The 17,561-nt window shown below is 27.7% G+C and overlaps 2 protein-coding genes across 2 annotated transcripts; both read left to right on the top strand.

The window, feature by feature from the left end:
- The first annotated feature begins 434 nt into the window (after positions 1-434).
- On the top strand, positions 435-2,354 carry LOC145835660 (GDP-fucose protein O-fucosyltransferase 4-like). The gene has a single exon (XM_082943348.1). The coding sequence runs from the start codon at positions 451-453 to the stop codon at positions 1,810-1,812; it is 1,362 nt and encodes a 453-aa protein (XP_082799474.1). The 5' UTR covers positions 435-450; the 3' UTR covers positions 1,813-2,354.
- A 562-nt stretch (positions 2,355-2,916) lies between these two features.
- LOC145835786 (glucosamine 6-phosphate N-acetyltransferase-like) lies at positions 2,917-9,584 on the top strand. The gene is made up of 5 exons (XM_082943504.1): positions 2,917-3,075; positions 6,232-6,294; positions 6,518-6,645; positions 8,440-8,501; positions 9,140-9,584. Exons 1-5 carry the CDS (start codon positions 2,934-2,936, stop codon positions 9,285-9,287), a joined length of 543 nt encoding a protein of 180 aa, XP_082799630.1. The 5' UTR covers positions 2,917-2,933; the 3' UTR covers positions 9,288-9,584.
- The last annotated feature ends 7,977 nt before the right edge of the window (positions 9,585-17,561 follow it).

Raw genomic sequence — 17,561 nt, 5'->3', positions numbered from 1 at the left:
CAGAATTTTCTAAATACTGCAAGGAACATTTCCTGAAAATTTGAGGTAGTTATCTCAAAAAACGTAGGAGGAGATAGATTTTTAGTGATTTCTAGATATTTGCCGTTTTAGTTTGCGCCTCCCATAAGGATCCTGTTGTTGCCTCCGACTTTGACCGGCTATATCTCAAAAAAAATTTTGAATTTTTTAAATCTGTGAAAAGCATCTTGTAGCTTAGTAAAAACTATATAAAATAAGATCAAAAACCAAAAAAGGGTGTTTACCCCCCTCTATGCCCTTAAACTATATTATTTCAAATTTTTATAAAAGAAAATAAGTATTTAGTTAGTATAAGACATTTAGTTTAAATAACACTAGCCTCATTAGTTTCAAATAAAAAATAAGTTAAGGTTTTTTAGTTAAACATAACATAATAACATCTTATAGAAGAATATAAGAAATTAATTAATTATGTTAAAAAAATTCTTTTTATTGTTATTACCTGTGTTTGCATTTTCTTGGAACTCAAAGGAAGTATTGTTTGAGTCTGAAAAAGACATACCTATAATTTTATGGTGGAGTGAAGGCTTTTTTCCTCATGTAGAAGAGGCAGGAAAGTATACAGAAGTAGAATGTTTATCATCTGGACAAAAGTGTTTAGTTACTCAAAACAAAAATATTCTAAAATCTATTAATGATGACAGAATTGTAAGTTTAATGTTTTATGGTAGTAATTTTGATGTAGAGGATGTTCCGTTACCAAAAAAAGATAACCATCTGTGGGCGCTGTTCAATGAAGAATCTCCTAAAAATAGTTATCTTCTTACCCATAATGCTTCTGCAGCAGTTTTTAATTTTTCTGCTACTTATAAGCGTAACTCAGACTTTCCATTGACTTTACAGCATTACCCCAGTATAAATTATTTACTTAACCGAAATCCAAAGAGTATTACTGAAAAAAACAAATACAGGAAAAAAGGCTTTGCCCCTATTGCTTATTTACAGTCTCATTGTGATGCACCTTCAGATAGGGATGCTTATGTAAAAGAACTAATGAAGTATATCGATATTGATTCTTATGGCAGTTGTTTAAATAATAAGCAGTTTAAAAATACAAGTTTGCATGATACAAGTGAGATGCACAATGAAGAAGTTTATGAAATATTGTCTAAATACAAGTTTCATATTGCCTTTGAAAATGCAATTTGTGATGATTATATTACTGAAAAGTTGACAAGAGCTTTTCATTTAGGTTCTGTACCTGTGTACAAGGGATCAAAGTTTGTAAGAGACTTTGCTCCAAGTGAAAATTCAGTCATATTAGCTGATGACTTTTCAAGTCCGCGAATTCTTGCTAAATATTTAAAAATGCTTGATAGAAGTGATGCAGCTTATTTAAAACACTTAGATTATAAGAAGTCCCCAGAACTACCCAACAAGTTTTTAGAAAGCTTATTAAATGATCGTCAATGGGATCCCAATGGTTATGATGAAAGTTATATGGTTGGTTCTTATGAATGTTATATTTGCAATAAAATTCATGCAATTAAAAATGAGAGAAAACAAGGCATACATAAGTCATATATAGTAGATGAAAAAGATATAATATGTCCTAAACCTCAACCATCTTTAGGAAAAATAGAAGATTTACCACGTAATAATCTTATGCATATGTGGATTGAAAACTATTGGCATCAACTAGATATGGCCAGAGCTTTAAAAGAAATGGTAACTGATTCTAAAAAGGAGTCTACATCTTTTTCTTCCATTTGGGGATACATTGAAAAACTGTATGAACAAGGTAATGGTGCATATTCTCATACTGAGCTTTGATACTTAACATAAGTTTTATTTTTTGCATGCAGTTTTTACAAAGACATATTTTAAATAATTTCTGTGTTTTTGCCTTAAATTTTTATATTTTCTGTTTCGAAATATTGTTTTTTGTTTCACAAAGACATGCATGCTTATTTTATAGTTTCTGTGCTTTTTATTTCTTGTAATTGACTAAGATCACTAAAATACAATACTGTAAATAAACTTGTGTTTTTATGACTAAGATCAAATTAAACTACCTCTTATAATACTGTACTATTTAAAAATGTAATTATGTGCAAAAATAATTGACATGAAACTTTTAGGAATGAAAATTAACTGTATTTAAGGTGAGTTAAGTCGCTCCTCTCATTCTATTTTTGAATCATCACGTGTAACACTTTTCATGTATTATAAAACTAAAGTACTTATCAAACATTTTTTTTAATTGGTATTTACTTTGTGAACAATTAAAAACTATTTAGCTGACTACATATACAACAAAAAAATTAATTAAACAAAAAGACATGGTTCAAGAGGTAAAAGTATATTATTTCAACACCCACATAAACTATAAAAAAATTTTTTTGTTTGTCTCTAATAAGGTTTTTAATTGAAAAATTTTAGTTGAAAAATTTTGTTTTGATGAAAATACAAAGTTTTAGTCTATTTAATTGTATTTTTTCATAACAAACTGTTTTTCATTTTAACAATTTTACTAAATCATATTTTTTGAAATGTATTTGTATATCTGTTTTAAATTTAAATAATTACATACAGTATTTTGTAATACATATAAACTTGATTTATTTAATCATAAAAAATGTTCATCTTTCATACTACCATAAGCTAAGAGTTTATTTGGTTTTGTAATTTATGAACAATTATTACTCATTCAAAGCACAACTTTATTTAAGTAAAATTATTCTTTAAGGTGGTAGTTGAACCCACTTTTTAAAACAAACTGATTTCATTTTAAGCTTAGGTATGTTCTGAAAAATTCAAGAATTTTCTTATCTGTTTTGTAAATTGTTGCTTGTTAAAAAATTTTGTTAGAAGGTTCATAAACCTCGTACATTTTATATTTAAAAGCTAACTATTATTAAAATATTCTAAGTTATTAGTTTGTATACTAAACAATGGATTATCTTTATGACGCAAAAGTTTTAGAGGACTTAGACTTGTCAGACTATGGTTTAAAATTTGATGGAGAAACATCAGTAATCAAACCTGGAAAAAACTTGACTGTAAGACCATTGTCTACTGGAGATTATGAAAAAGGTTATATTTTGGTTGTTGAAGTTTAATTTGTTGTTTAGGAAGTTTTATTAAAATTTTGTTTTAATCTTATCTTATTCATTTAGCACTTGCTATTTTTTCGAAGTGCAAGATTAAATTTATTACTTAAGTAAAATACAGACTTTTAAGTTCTGACAAAATTTATTTCTATTGTATTTTTTTAATAAAGTAAAAACAAAATATAAAATACATTGGTCGAATATATTTTAATTATAATTATTTTACAAAGATTCAAACAATACTCTAAAATTATATTTTATCGTATTCTCAAGTGTAATTTTTAATGAATTTATGCTTTTAAGAATTTACTTTTTAAACTAAGTTTTGGTCAAAGATCTCGTCAGTGCTTAAATAAATCTAAAAAGATATGTGACAGTCATGGAAAATAGCATTTAAACAGTTTAATTAAAATAAAAACAACTTTTTACTCAAAATTAAAAAAAAACTAAACAAATTAAATTTGAATATTTTATTGAGTTTAAGGTAAAGTTTAAATTTTAGTTAAGTTTTAAAATAAATACTACAACAACAATAATAATAAAAGCTGTATATAGCTTTCTTTTTTCTTCTAGTTAATTTCCAAAGTAAACATTGCTTAAGCAAAAATGTAGTTAATAAAGTGAGCTTAAAGTTGAGATGCATTTTAACGTAGCTTATTTTAATCGTGACGTAACTATTGAAAATTTAAACAATCTTGTGCTTGTAATAGCTATGAAAATTTGAAATCCTGCCCGAATGCTTTATATAAAAACTTATAGTTAAAACAAATTTTTACCTAAAAACAGAACAAGTTATATTATAATTTTAAGATTGAATTTGTGGCAAATTTTAAATTTTAGTTAAGTTTCAAAATCAAAGAACAACACAAATAATAAAAATAAAAATCTGTGTATCGCTTTCTATTTTCTTGTAGTTGATTTTCAAAGTAAACATTGCTTAAATAAAAAATTAGTTAAATAAGTGAGCTTAAGTTAAGATGCATGTTAATCAAGCTAATTTTTATTGTGACTTGACTATTGAAAGTTTAACTAATTTTGTGCTTGTGATAGTTACGAAAACTTGAAATTTTGCTTGAATGATTTTTATAAAAAAAACTTTTAGTTTCAAAAAAATAATAGCTGCACGAAAATTTATTTAAAAGCATGCATAAATCCTGTATTAAGTTTTGAAGTTGAGTTTTCGGAAGTGCGGGCAGGAATAAAAGAGCTTGTACCGTTTATTTAGGTTATCCCTTCTGTGTGCTTCGGCGATTGCGACCTTTTTTAATATGCAAGTACTTCAAATGCTTGTGGGTTTTTAGCTTTGCCAATATGGTGGATAATTTCCCAGTCTATTTTGTAGTCAATGTTGTTATTTTTAAGCTTCCATATATACTTTGATATTTCTGTTCAGTTCTCTTTATAGTTTTTACAGGGTTGCCACACACTCAGGGAAACTCAGGGAATTTTCAACTTATAGAAAATCTTAAGGAAACTCAGGGAATTCTGATTTTTTTTTAACTCAGGGAAACTCAGGGCAGTTTTAGTTTTTTCTAAAATCTTCAGGGAAATTTTTAGATTTTTTAAAAAACCTCAGGGAAATTTTTTTCTATATTTATAATGAGATTTAGTTAATCCAGTTTCAATATTTTGTTCAAAAAATTTAATTTTATTTATTTTTAAGTGCTTATTTAGAATTTTTTAGCGTTGCGGCTAGTTCTTCATAATTCTTTGAATTAACATTGTAGTTTTTTAATAAATAATGAAAATTTTAAGTATTTGAAAAAAAACTCATGAAGGTTACTCAGGGAAGTTTCTGGTCACTCAGTGAAGATTTTTTGACTCAAAGAGTGGCAACTCAGTTTTTAAAGTCACTAATATGGTTGTACCATATTTTTTCGAAAGTGCCACCCGTTGAGCCCAAATAGTTTTTTGTTTCATTTTCCGATCTGATTGTTGCTTTATAAATTACATTTTCAACTAAGCATTTATTCTTAAGGGTACATTTGGTTTTTGTTCGACAGTTGCAAAGTGTTACGTTCTGTTCATCGTTTTTTGTTTTTAAGTATTTTCGATTATGTTTTTGAATTAATTTCTTAATATTGCTCATGCAGCTATATGAAACTTTACAATTATTTTTGTTTATTATTTTGTTTAACTTGTGGTCTTCTTTAAAATGTTTATCTATTAGTTGCAGAAAAGCTTTACCTGTATTGGTTCTTAATGACTGACAGTAGGGTGGGTTGAAGTATTTGTTTCGAAGTTGATCAGTAGTTTTAATTCCAACTCCAATTAAAAATTTTCTTTTTACTCACATTAGGTATATTAAAAAATATTAAGTAAAACTTAATATTTCTTAGCACTTAAGGGCATAAGGAGGTCCAACTTGATTTTTGATCTTATTTTATAAAGTTTTATCTGAGCTATCAGACAATTTTAACCGCTTGAAAAAATTCAAAGTATTTTTTGAGGTATGAGAGATCAAAGTCAGTGACCTAAATAGGTTCCTAACGGAAGGCACAAACTAAAAACGCAAAAAAAAACATTTCACTAAAAATCTATCTCCTCCTTTATTTTTTAAGCAATCTTCTTCAAATTTTGAAAGAAAGTGTATTATTAAATCTTTTAAAAGATTGAATGCAGGATTTTTTATAATTTTGAAAAATGAAATTTTTATAAAATAAAAAACACCTATTTTTTTATCTAAAATTTTTATTTTTTAATATATTTTAAATTGCAACATTCAAAGTCTTAGAGTGTATGAATTTTAAGTCAAGTGAACAGTCATTTTGTTTAAAGTCGTTATATTGAAAAATTTTAGTAAACTACAAAAGGAACGTTTCCTGAAAGTTTGAAGTCTCTAGCTCAAAAAATAAAGGAGAATATAGTTTTTTAGTGATTTTTTAAATTTCAAAGAAAAATGATCCCAAAAAATTTGCGGTCCTTATGTTTCTATCAGAAACTTTTTATAAAAATTGCAATATCTCAAAAAATAAATAAGATTTTTTAATTGTATGGAAACTGGCTTGTAGTTTGTACTTTATGCTTTCATATAAGATCAAATATTATTTTTAGGAAAAAAAAGAAGGTCGGACCCCCCTATGCCCTTAATTTCTATTTTTGTAAATGTGAAAATATTAAACAAATTATTCATTTACAGGTTTTATCAGTTTACTAAATCAATTGACAAGAGCTGGAGATGTTTCAAAAAATGATTTCTTAGGTAACTTTAGAAATTTTGTAAGAATTTCAGTGTACTATCAATATTTTTCGCCGTATGTGTATTTTACTAAAATTAGAAATAGCAACAAAACAAAGGCCTAAATTCAATTTTTTTTCAAATTATAATATATATATGAATAATATTTACCAACTAAACAACATTGATAATAAATAAATACTTGCTCGCTTTATCTACTATCCTTTCATATATTTGCTTTTTAAAGAGCGTTTTAATGGAATGAAGAAAAACGGAGAGTATTACGTGATAGTTGTAGAAGATGAATCTACAAACAAGATAGTAGCAACTAGCATGTTGGAAGTTGAACAGAAATTCATCCACTCGTGTGCTTTGGTTTGATTAGTATTTAATTTGCTTCTTACATTTGGTCATCCGCATGTATTTTGTTATTAATATTTAAGAAATTTTTATTTTGATCTATTTTTTCTAAAAATATACTACTAATGGCCTGCTATAAAAATAATTAGGAAGTTATCTCAGGGTTGCCACACGGTCAGGAAAAGTCAGGAAAAACTAAAAAAAATGACAAAAGTCAGGAAAAATATGGGTTTTTGAAAAAAAGTCAGGAATAATCAGGAAATTTGACAAAATTTAAAAAAAGGTCAGATTTTTTTAGATTAATTTACAAAATTCCTTATTTTCCAAAGCCTTCAAATAGTAAAAAATTAATTAAAAATTCTTTAAAGTCAGACTAAAATTGCAAAATTTACCTAGAAATTTGCATTTTTTTTTAATTTCCAATGCCTTCATCTGGTATAAATTAATAAAATATCCTTTGTAAAACTGCAAAATTTTTCTATTAACATATTGAACAACTACCCTACTTGAACAAGCAGTTTTTTTATGCCCTTTAGTATTAATGATCTGTGGCAAGAACACTTCCATAGTGAAATTGTGATATATACACAAAAATTTTCTTGCATTTCTTTAGTTATGTGATATCTCTAATTCAGCCTTTTTTGACATTGTACCAGAGTACCCAGCCAGTTGTTGCCTTTATGCATTAGAACATTTTGTACTTGGTAATCAAATTGCTGTGCATCATTATGAAAGACGTGATAGTTACGAACTACAGCTTAACGAGTTATTTAAGGTTGAATTAAATGATCAAGCCTCTTTAAAACCTGCTCTTGATCTTGGTTTTGCTGCAACCAGTTTGCTTGCAAATTTGAGGAAAAAAGACCTAGTTGAGGAACAAAAGGTCTTAAATTCAAACAAAAATATGAGTTATTTGTTATAAAAGTGGTTGAAAATATCCGGAGCAGAATGGCTATTGGAAGTACATTTGTAAAAGATATGTCATGCCTAAATACGCATAGCCTTGAAAACATTAGGAGTCACAATTGTTGTTAAGCGTTTTGCCAACATTGTGCACTCCTTAAGAGTAAAAATATACTTCAACTCTGAAGGTGATACCAGCATTGACAGTATAGAACTTTGGTAAATTGTCCAATGAATGCATTAAAGTTCAAGAGCTTCAAGAAAAAGGACGATTGTTTGGACCAGTTCTATATTGAAACATTAAAATTTCCTGCCAAATCTTCTCTCGGAAAGTTGTTGCAACCATTATTTGTGCTGCACAATGACCAGGCTAAGGTCGAACTAGATTAAGTATTAACAAAGCTCTGCTTGAAAACAGTATGAAATGAGAAACTACTACATCAATGTATGCATTTAATCCATTAAAGATTATATGTATGCTGTATCAAAGAACTGTATCAAGTTAGAAAATACAATTATTTTGCTGATAGAGCTGTTTATTGCAAATACATCAATCATACACAGATGGTTCAAGTGATGTAATGGAAGTTAGATGATTGAATTCATCAAAAAAAACTGTTGTTTTAACCTGTATAAAAATAAGATTGGAAGATTTATATAGTTTCAAGTGTTTGATTATGTATTTTAGTATAAGTTTAACTCAAGAGTTTATATTTAGAAAAGTCAGGAAAATTTTAGTTAAAAGTCAGGAAAAGTCAAGAAATTTTTCTCAGCTTGATCTGTGGCAACCATGTTATCTACAACATAGTTTAAATTATTTTATTAAAATTATAACTTTAATTACAGTTGATAAAAGAATAATATTAGTATAAAATAAAGTTGAAAACATTTATAATGATTATGCAGAGAGGCAGAGTAGAAGAAGTCGTTGTTGATGACAAATATCGGGGACAACGTCTTGGAAAACTGTAAGTTTTTTTGTTTTAACCCTAGCTTTAAAAAGCTTGACTTCGCGAATGTGAAATTTACGTGGTATTTATTTCTATTCCTCAGTTTTTTGTTTTTAATACCTGGTCTTTTTATAAATCTTGAATGCGTTAGTGTACAAAGACAACATAAAATTTAAGCACTTTATAAAACGTATAGTTTATATTTTTCACAGAAGAAAAATTAAAATTTAGATTGAAGTGAGTGAAAAGTTTTAACGACAATTATTAAAAAATATTAGTTTTTATGCAGATAAGATAAGGCTTAATTTGTACCTTTTTGTTTTCAAAATTGATTAACGATTGAAAGCAAGTTAATATTTTAATTAAAATATTTATAAAAAATATTTACACTGAAAGTTGTCTTTTAAACGACTGAATTTAAAATAACTTTTAAAAACTATCTAAATATATATAAAAATTTCACCATGTTTGAAGTTTAATTTGTACTAATGATGAACATACTTAACTATTAGAAATTTGACTATCGTAATCAGAAATAGTACGCTTAAACCGTAACAGATTAGCTTTTAAAAAACCGAAATTTTATACTTTTATAATACTTTTTTTTAATACTTTTCAACAAAAAACACTATGATGACTTTCTTTTTGCAAAATAGCATACTCGGACTTGTAACAAAGTTGAGCAAAAAACTTGGGTGCTACAAATGTACATTGGAGTGCACTGAAGAAAACCGACCTTTCTACGAAAAATTCGGCTACGTGAAAGATTCAGAACACTATATGCAGCTCCGTTTCAGAAGTTAAACCTTTTTCGCTTTTTTATTGCTTATAGTACCATGATGTAAAATATCATACAATTAATCTCTATCATAAGCTGTACTTTTAATTATTTTTATGCTCAGTATTTACTCTGCTTTTTTTTACACTTACTTTTAAATAGCTTTAATTAATTTTTTTAGTTTTTTTGCTGTTACACTCCAATTTAATAAAATTTAGACAAACATAATCTAGTATCTGTATTTTTTGTCCTTAATTATGTGTTATGTTATTCAATTTTGTTGTCACTTTTTTACAACTTACATTTTTTTAAACTAACAAAATGAGCTCAGTTTAGTTAATCTTCTTAATTTGTCATACTAAAAGAGATTTTGTATAAGGTTACTTTACAATGTTAAGTAAAGGTAGGTTTTTAACCAATTTTTTAAATTTTTTTTACATTTTTCTATACAAAAAAAAAACAATTTACACTATTCTTAAAAATTCCTGCTTAAACTTTATTATAATTATAAATTGTCACAGTACTCAAACCTTTGTTGACTCAATAAGTTTTAAAATCAGTATTAAATTTAAATGGCATACCTGAATGAAAGGGCTTCATTTCAAATGGTTTTTAAAACTACTTACTTTAAGCTTGGTTTTATAAATACTGTATGCTAGTAAGAAAAATGTCTTATTACATAACACCTTTTTGACAATGGCAAAGAAGTAGACTTTGTAGGAAAAACTTCTTATGCAGCAGATCATTTAAGTTTTAACAAAAGGTTGTTTAACAATACATATCTCACTAGCTATTGCCTCTGTTGCAGTAGAATAGGTAAAGTATCAAACAATTAAAGTAGTTTTGTATGATAATCAGTTACTAAAACGTTGTCGAAGAGTTTAATTTAATAGGTTATTATGGTCTACCTACAAGTTAAGGCTTATATAATAAAAACAAAAACTTGTTTTTAGTGTTAAAGTTAGAAATTGTTTGTTGGATAAAGCAGGGTTCATACGCATCAGGCTAAATCAGTTTTTGTTTTGGAAAGTTTGACAAAATGCCAGTTGAAGTGCTTGCTTGAAAATTTCTTTAAAATCTTTGAGAATTTTTGTTTAGTAGATTAGTAAATAGAAATATGAGTAAATATAAGTAAGAGTAGATTCTTAAACAAGGAATTTCAATCTAAATTAACTTTTATTTTTAAAGCCTTAAGTTTACTAAACATAGTAAAGTGTCAGTTTAAACGCCTTAAAATCTCTAAGTACAAATTTGAGAATATGTTTTCATTTGAGTAAACTATTAAATTGTGAATTTTTTTGAAGTATAGGGTTTATTTGATAACATTTTTGATTTTTAACAGATATTATCAACTTCCTTACAGTGTTGTAATTTTAAATTTAGTCTTTCAACGATTATTTGTATAGAGGTGGAAATAATATTTATTAGTGGGAGGGGAGTATCTTAAATAAGGCGGTATACCCACAGTTGCCAACTGTGTTGTTTCTAAATTTATTTATTCGTATATTATTTTTTCTTTAAATATATTTTTCACTATCTCTGTTACCCCTTACCCTTGAGTGGGTGGGAATTGCACGCGAGTTGGAACTCAGCGTGTCCCAAATAAAGCGTATCAGTATTGATTTAACTGAAGTTATAAGATAAACTAGGCTTTAACCAACAAAAGTAAGAGAAATTTCATAGTCTGAATAATTTTGTGTACGAACCTTGATAAACTATTCTTAAAAAATTAAAGTTTTACTAAAATTTTTGAAAAGTTATTTAGGCCATTCAAAAAAAAGTATAGTGCTTAAATTTTTAATTTATCCAATAAACGCTTTTATCTAGCTCTATTTAGCCAAAAAACTTTTGTTTAGTTCAAAAGAGTTTAAAAACAGGTTGCTGCTGCTTTGAATGTATGCAACTAGTTTTTAAGAACTTTTTTAATTGTAGTACAAACTTATAACTAGGGTCTTTATTTAATACTTTCTCTTTACTAATGCTCTATTATTGCTTTTTTCTTAAACTTATTTGTTTAAAACAGTATTTTTAAAAAAACTACATAATTATTTTAAAATAACCGCGACCCTCGAAGACATTTTCAGTTGAAAAGCAACCTCATTTTTTTTTTTGAAATTGCCCCGCGATTTGTAAAAGGCTGCCGAACCTTAACTTAAAGTAAAAAAACTATTTAAAAATTAATTTATTAGTCACAAATGAAAAATATTACAATAAAATAAGAATGAAGCCTACTTCATGGAATTTCACCGAAGTAGGCTGGTAACTAAGTGTGAACGTTAAGCGTCAGGATTGACCAAGTAAGATTTCGAGTTATATTTAGAACAGCAAAATTCCATGAACTAAAAGATAAGTACATGATTGTAAAATAAGTCAGCGGATTTCGCACGTTGCTGTTTCTCTTCTGTAATTATTTTAGTTGAGTATTATTGCGAGTTGTTTAAATAGCTACTAACTGTAAGAGGAAAGAAGATAATGTAAATCTTTTTTCTTGAGACAATTTTAACAAAGCAAGCCTGTTCAATACAGGTAACGCATAAACACCTACAAAAAAAAATCAGTTTGTTACAGTTAAAAATTTGGTCTTCTTAATTTGTTTAGTAAAGCTACAATAATTAGTATGCAACATCGTTATTTTGGAGTACATCATAACACAACACCTGTAAATTTGACTTCGATTATTTAAAAAGTATAAAATTTACTTAAGGCTATGCTATATAAAGTTTGTATTAGATTTTTAGATAGAGTTTTGCATATGTAACATCTATCTACTTCTATAACAAGACTATTGAAATATGCTATTTTACTAAAATATATTTTAATAATTGTTATTGTTTCAAAAAAATATGAACACTGTTTTTTATGCTATAAATTTATTTTACATGTAATTTACTAGTTTATTGAACGACAAAAAAAAAGCGATCAAGCTATTTGGTCCTTGGACCTAGTACAACAAAAACTTTTCGGTTATCGAGTCGCACACCTTTTGGATACCTTTTAAAGTCTTGTCCAGTACCATCTTTGTCCATTATTGTCGCAGAACCATCAAGACCTTTGGAACCATTCGCTCACAACAAACACAAAAGACAACTTACCAATATCACCATCAGTTTTACTCGACGTAAAATCACGATCAAAATTGAGCGAGGCGAAACGCCTTAAGTCAGACTTACTAACGTAAGGAGTTTTATGGATATCATCTAGATGCGTTTTGACTTGTTGATAGCCAAACTCTTATATGTCGGCCACTTTGTTTGCGTTTACTCCGTGGAGATAAAATGGCTTGACAAGCGATCCATCAGCTTCGGCCGGTACCGAAGGTTCTACTTTGTACAACTGAATTACCATCGACGTGCTCTTGGCGTTTGTGACTAAGTTAGATATCGTTTGGTAATCATTGTTCTCCTTTGCTAAAAGACTCATTTGATATTTGAAATTGCTCGTATACTTTAGGTTAGCTAATTTGTTTATACCAAAAGAAAGCTGTTGCATGATTACGTTTGATGAATTAATAAGCGTCAACTTGAGAAATTCTATTTCTTCCAGGTGATCCGCCTTAATTTCAGTTTCAATTTCTACATAAATTGGTTTTTGATGTCTTCTTTTTGTTGTTCATCACGGTAACTGCGTATTCTTTGGACACTTTCTTATAGTCATGAAAACTTTCTTCGCTCAAGGGACTGTGTATAAATTGTTTTGGTAAACTTTTAATATCAATATATTCTTTGATTTCTACAAGATACGCAGGAGATACGACGTCATGATGGGACAAAAACAATTTTTCATCTGTTTTCTTCTTGTGTGAATAGCTTGAAAGTTGGGCTCGACAGTTAAGCTTGAAAGTTTTAAAAGTTCCTTTTATAATTTTGCTATTTAAACTGTCATAGTCGTCTCTAAAGCAATCTTTCAGTCTGCTTTTATCATTTAAACTTATGGTTTTAGTTTCTTGTTTGCTACTAAGGTAATCTTTTCAACGTAGGTTTTGAGTTTTTAAATGCTAATTCATCAGTTACAACTTTTGGCGAAACATTGTTCACAAACAAGTACGTAGTTTTTTTAGCAACTTTATTTCCATTTACAACTTCGAACCCGAAATAACCAGCACAATCGCAAGCAGCGTTCAAGCTGTTTGTCATGTACACGCCGGGACCGTACTCACCGTCAACCGACGGTCGGAATCCTTCTTTCAAAATACCTCGGACGCTCTTTCCGCTGGTTCCGTGAAGCAGCAGCACCTTTTTGCGTTTCGGATCGCTCTCGAGCACTTCAAAGTTTTCACTCAAAGATACTCGATATATGTTCAAATCTCGGTATCCGAGCGAGCGTTTCAAAAGCTTGAAGTCGCCGTCATCGTTTTCCAGCCGCTCGAACTTGTGCTTGCAATTTTGAAAAGCTTGGAGCGCTTTCAAGTCTGCAGTGTTCTCTGAGCACAGTGCTGCGAAATGATTCAACTGATCTTTGATAAAATGTTGATTTTGATGCTCGTATTTTCTCGCCTCCTCTGCTGCACCTCTGCTGCACTTGCGTCTAACTTTTGTTCTTCGTTGTTGAGAATAATCTCGAACGAATTTTCCAGGCTCGGACTTTTTCGCAGAAAAGCCTTTATTTCATCTTTGTTATAGTATTTTGCAATTTTGTTTTACAAAGGCACAAGCTTAATACGATCTTGAGTCTGTTCTGTGCCAGTTAACATAAATTCATTTTGTTGTTCGTTTTGAACACTTTTAGTATCAATGCAAAGGTTTTTGAAATTCTTTTTTGCTCTTCTGTCCAGCAATTGTACTTGAACAGAAACGTCTTCAACCAAAAACGATCCAGCCTCCGACATTGCTTCCGCCCGTTCTTCACTTTTGTGATTTTCTTTTGTATGTAAATCTCAGATACTTCCGGCCACTCCCTTTGCAGCTGACTGCTCAAAGTTGCCTTGTCGATTTGCTTGCTTCCAATGTCTAGTCGCAAAACGTTTTCCATTTCCATGTCTATTGCTAATGTTTGATTAGTCTTAAAAAATTTGTGAATTATTAACAGGTTGTAATTCAAGTTAATATGAAACATTTTAATAATTAAAAACTTGAGGTTAGAACCAGTTAATGTTTAGATTAATAGAAGATGAATTTAAAAAAAGTAAATTTGAAAAACGTCAGTTAAAAATATATTTTGGGATTAGTTGTTTAATTGAAAGAACTTTTTCAAATAAGAATTTAGTCGTTTACGCATTCACTATAAACCAATAAATAAATATTTTCTTTATATTTTTATATGGTGTTGGTTGACAATTTTTTTAGAAAAAGTTTGTAGTTCTAGCTTTCATACTGTTCACTTGTGCACAATAGTGTGCATAAAGTTTTTTACTACGCACAAAAACTTTCCAAAGTTTGAAAATGTGTTTTATATAATGTTTTTTTTTTCATTGGAAGCTAGTTATTGCATAAATTACCAGTTCTAAACACGCTAACTAAATACAAAGATAGTAAGTACAAAAATATCATTTTTTTTATAAGAACAACTTAGATTTTTATAATTTAGTGTGAAAAGAAATATATTTTAGTAATTTATTGCGCTTAGCTTTTGAAACAGTTGAAAACCATTGGTTTAAAGGCAAAAAGGTTTTTTTCTTCAAGTTGAGTATAATAGAAATTACTTTAATTTTAAAAGATCAATAAGAAAATTAAAAAGATAATATATAAAAAATGAAGAAAGTGTTGGATTTTATGTTGTTGCATATCTTTTCGTAATACATTTATAGATAAGTAAGAAAACTATATGAATTAAAGTACTCAGTTTATATAAAAACTAGAGAGCTTAATTATAATAAGTTTATTTAACAGGTTCTTACTCGGTTAATTAAGTTTCACCTAAAAAGATCCTCAAAGCTTAAAAAAAAACATTAGAAATAACATGAAGCACACAAATTTATAAAAAGATTAAGTTAATAAGTAAACAAACAGTTAGAAAGTAGTTAATTAGTAATTATAACTATACATATAAACCTAGGGGAAACTAATTTAGAAAATAAGTGTTAAAATTTTTATAATACTTAATAAAAACACTTGTCAAAATTATATTTAAAATTGAAAATACCTCAAGCGAAATAGAAAACTTAGGTTAGTAAAATACATAAATAAGGTACAACAATATGTAAATAGTTGGAAAATTAGAAATAACAAAACCTAAAACGGGAGCACATGGCAGTGTATTCTTAAGGTTTTATCTTATTACCTTAAGTTTTTTATTTCTCATTTGGTGTTTTTATTTATTATTCTTTTAGATTTTCACCAGTGTTTTTTTTTTACTCAGTTTTGTTTTAAGCAGGGTTTTAATTCTGGAAAAATCGTGAATTTGAAATTTTAGGTAAAAGAAACTTTGAAAAACCTGGAATTTTGAACAAAAATCACTAAAAAGCCTGAAATGTTAAGCTAAGTTACTAAATCGCACGAGGCGACTAAATTGCACGAAGGCACAAAAATGCACGAGGGAATAAAACTGCACAAAGACGATTTTGCACTAAGGGTCAATTCTGCACGAGTTACAATTTTGCACAAGAGTAAAAAAAAACAAAAAAATATGTAAATAAACAGAAAAAAATGTTACTGACCGAGGGTTAAGTGTAACAGTGAAAGGAAAAATAACAATAAAAAATAACTAATAAAAATTTAAAAAGAAAAAAAAAAACAATCATTAAAAACAAAAGCTACTGACCAAGGGTAAGGGTAAGTAGGGGTAACAGTGATAGTAAAAGAAATAACTTACTGACCGATGGTAAGGGTTAGGAGTAAAACAGTGATAGTAAAAAAAAGTAAACAAAATTAAAAAAAAAAATTAAATTTTAAAAAAATGTCTGCTCGTGCAAAAGTAACCCTCCGTGCAAAAGTATATTCGTACAACTTTATCCCCTCGTGCAAATGTGTCTCTGTGCAATTTTGTGCACTCATGCAATTTTGTACGCTCGTGCAATTTAGACAGCTACCCGGTTTAAGTTCCTAATTAATTCAAACTAATGAAAGATTAAAAAAACTTAATACATTTCATATATAATTTCATCAAGAGTAACTAAATGCTTTTTTTGAAAAAGAAGTCTGTAAACTAAATATAAAAAACCTAGAACTACAACTTAATTTAGAAAAATTCAAGTAAGGCAACATTTGTATAAAAATTAAGTTTCACAAGTTTATTGCTAACAAGTTGTAATAATGTTTTTCTTCCATAAATGATGTAAATTTTTTTTAAATACAATGTCGACTATATTTACTAGAAAATTATTTTTTAAAATTCTTTACAGAACTTTCTCTAACAAGTTTAATAAGCATAGCTCTAACATAAGAAGTACTATTAAGTTTAGCTGTTTTAACAAACAAGACTTTGAACAATTAAAAGTGTTCTTTTAAACAAAAGCTCTTTATATTTTTATAACAAAGATACAATAGAAAAATTCTTAAATTTATCTGAAAAATACATTAAGTCTAATTTTAGCTTAAACAAAATTTCAGTACCTACCTTATTATACAATAATACCTTCTCTTGTTATATTTTTATTACATTAGTATTAATACGCTATAATTTGATTGGTTCATTTATGACACTCAACATTCAATAAATTTACAATTAAGGTTGAACATTCTAACAATGGAATAAAAAAATGAAAGATGCATCTCATTACACTATTTAATGTAAATAAATGATGACTATGCATGTGCATTGTTTATGAACTAGTAAGTAAAATTTTACCTCAAAAATATTCAATGCATGATACTATAAATTAATTACTCTTTGTTGGTTGTTTCAAATAAGTTTGTGTGAAACAAACCCTACTATTTTATATTGAAAATTGAGCTCAAAATTGCAAGGTAGACAGTACATACAATTCTGAGAGTTTTCAAAACCATCATTAGGCCCTTACACTAACAAGTAAAATTTTAACTTTTAAAAAAAAAACTATTTAAAAAATAGTTTTATTGAAAAAAGATATTAAAATGTTAAGGAATTCAAAACTCGACTTGAAAAGATAAACTTAAAAGAACTTTATCTATAGTAGTACCTGTGAACTTTCATTAATTGAAATATGTTTTTTAAAATATTTATTACAATTTTTGTTATTAATTTATATTATTTCCTAGCTTTTATAGAGTGAGTTAGGTATGTCATATGTAGTTTTTATCATGTTAAATTAGGATAAAAATATATAACCTTTTGAATAAGTACATATTCTTATTAGCATTATCTTTAATTAGCATTAATTTGATAACTTTTGATATATAAACAAATAAAAGTAGACATGAATTTTCTAAAGTATTTTATTAAAAGCT

The sequence above is a fragment of the Thalia democratica genome, chromosome 5 (genome assembly GCF_965202585.1).
Source record: "Thalia democratica chromosome 5, ktThaDemo2.hap1.1, whole genome shotgun sequence".
Classification (NCBI taxonomy): domain Eukaryota; kingdom Metazoa; phylum Chordata; class Thaliacea; order Salpida; family Salpidae; genus Thalia; species Thalia democratica.
This window is presented reverse-complemented; position numbering and strand designations above follow the sequence as displayed.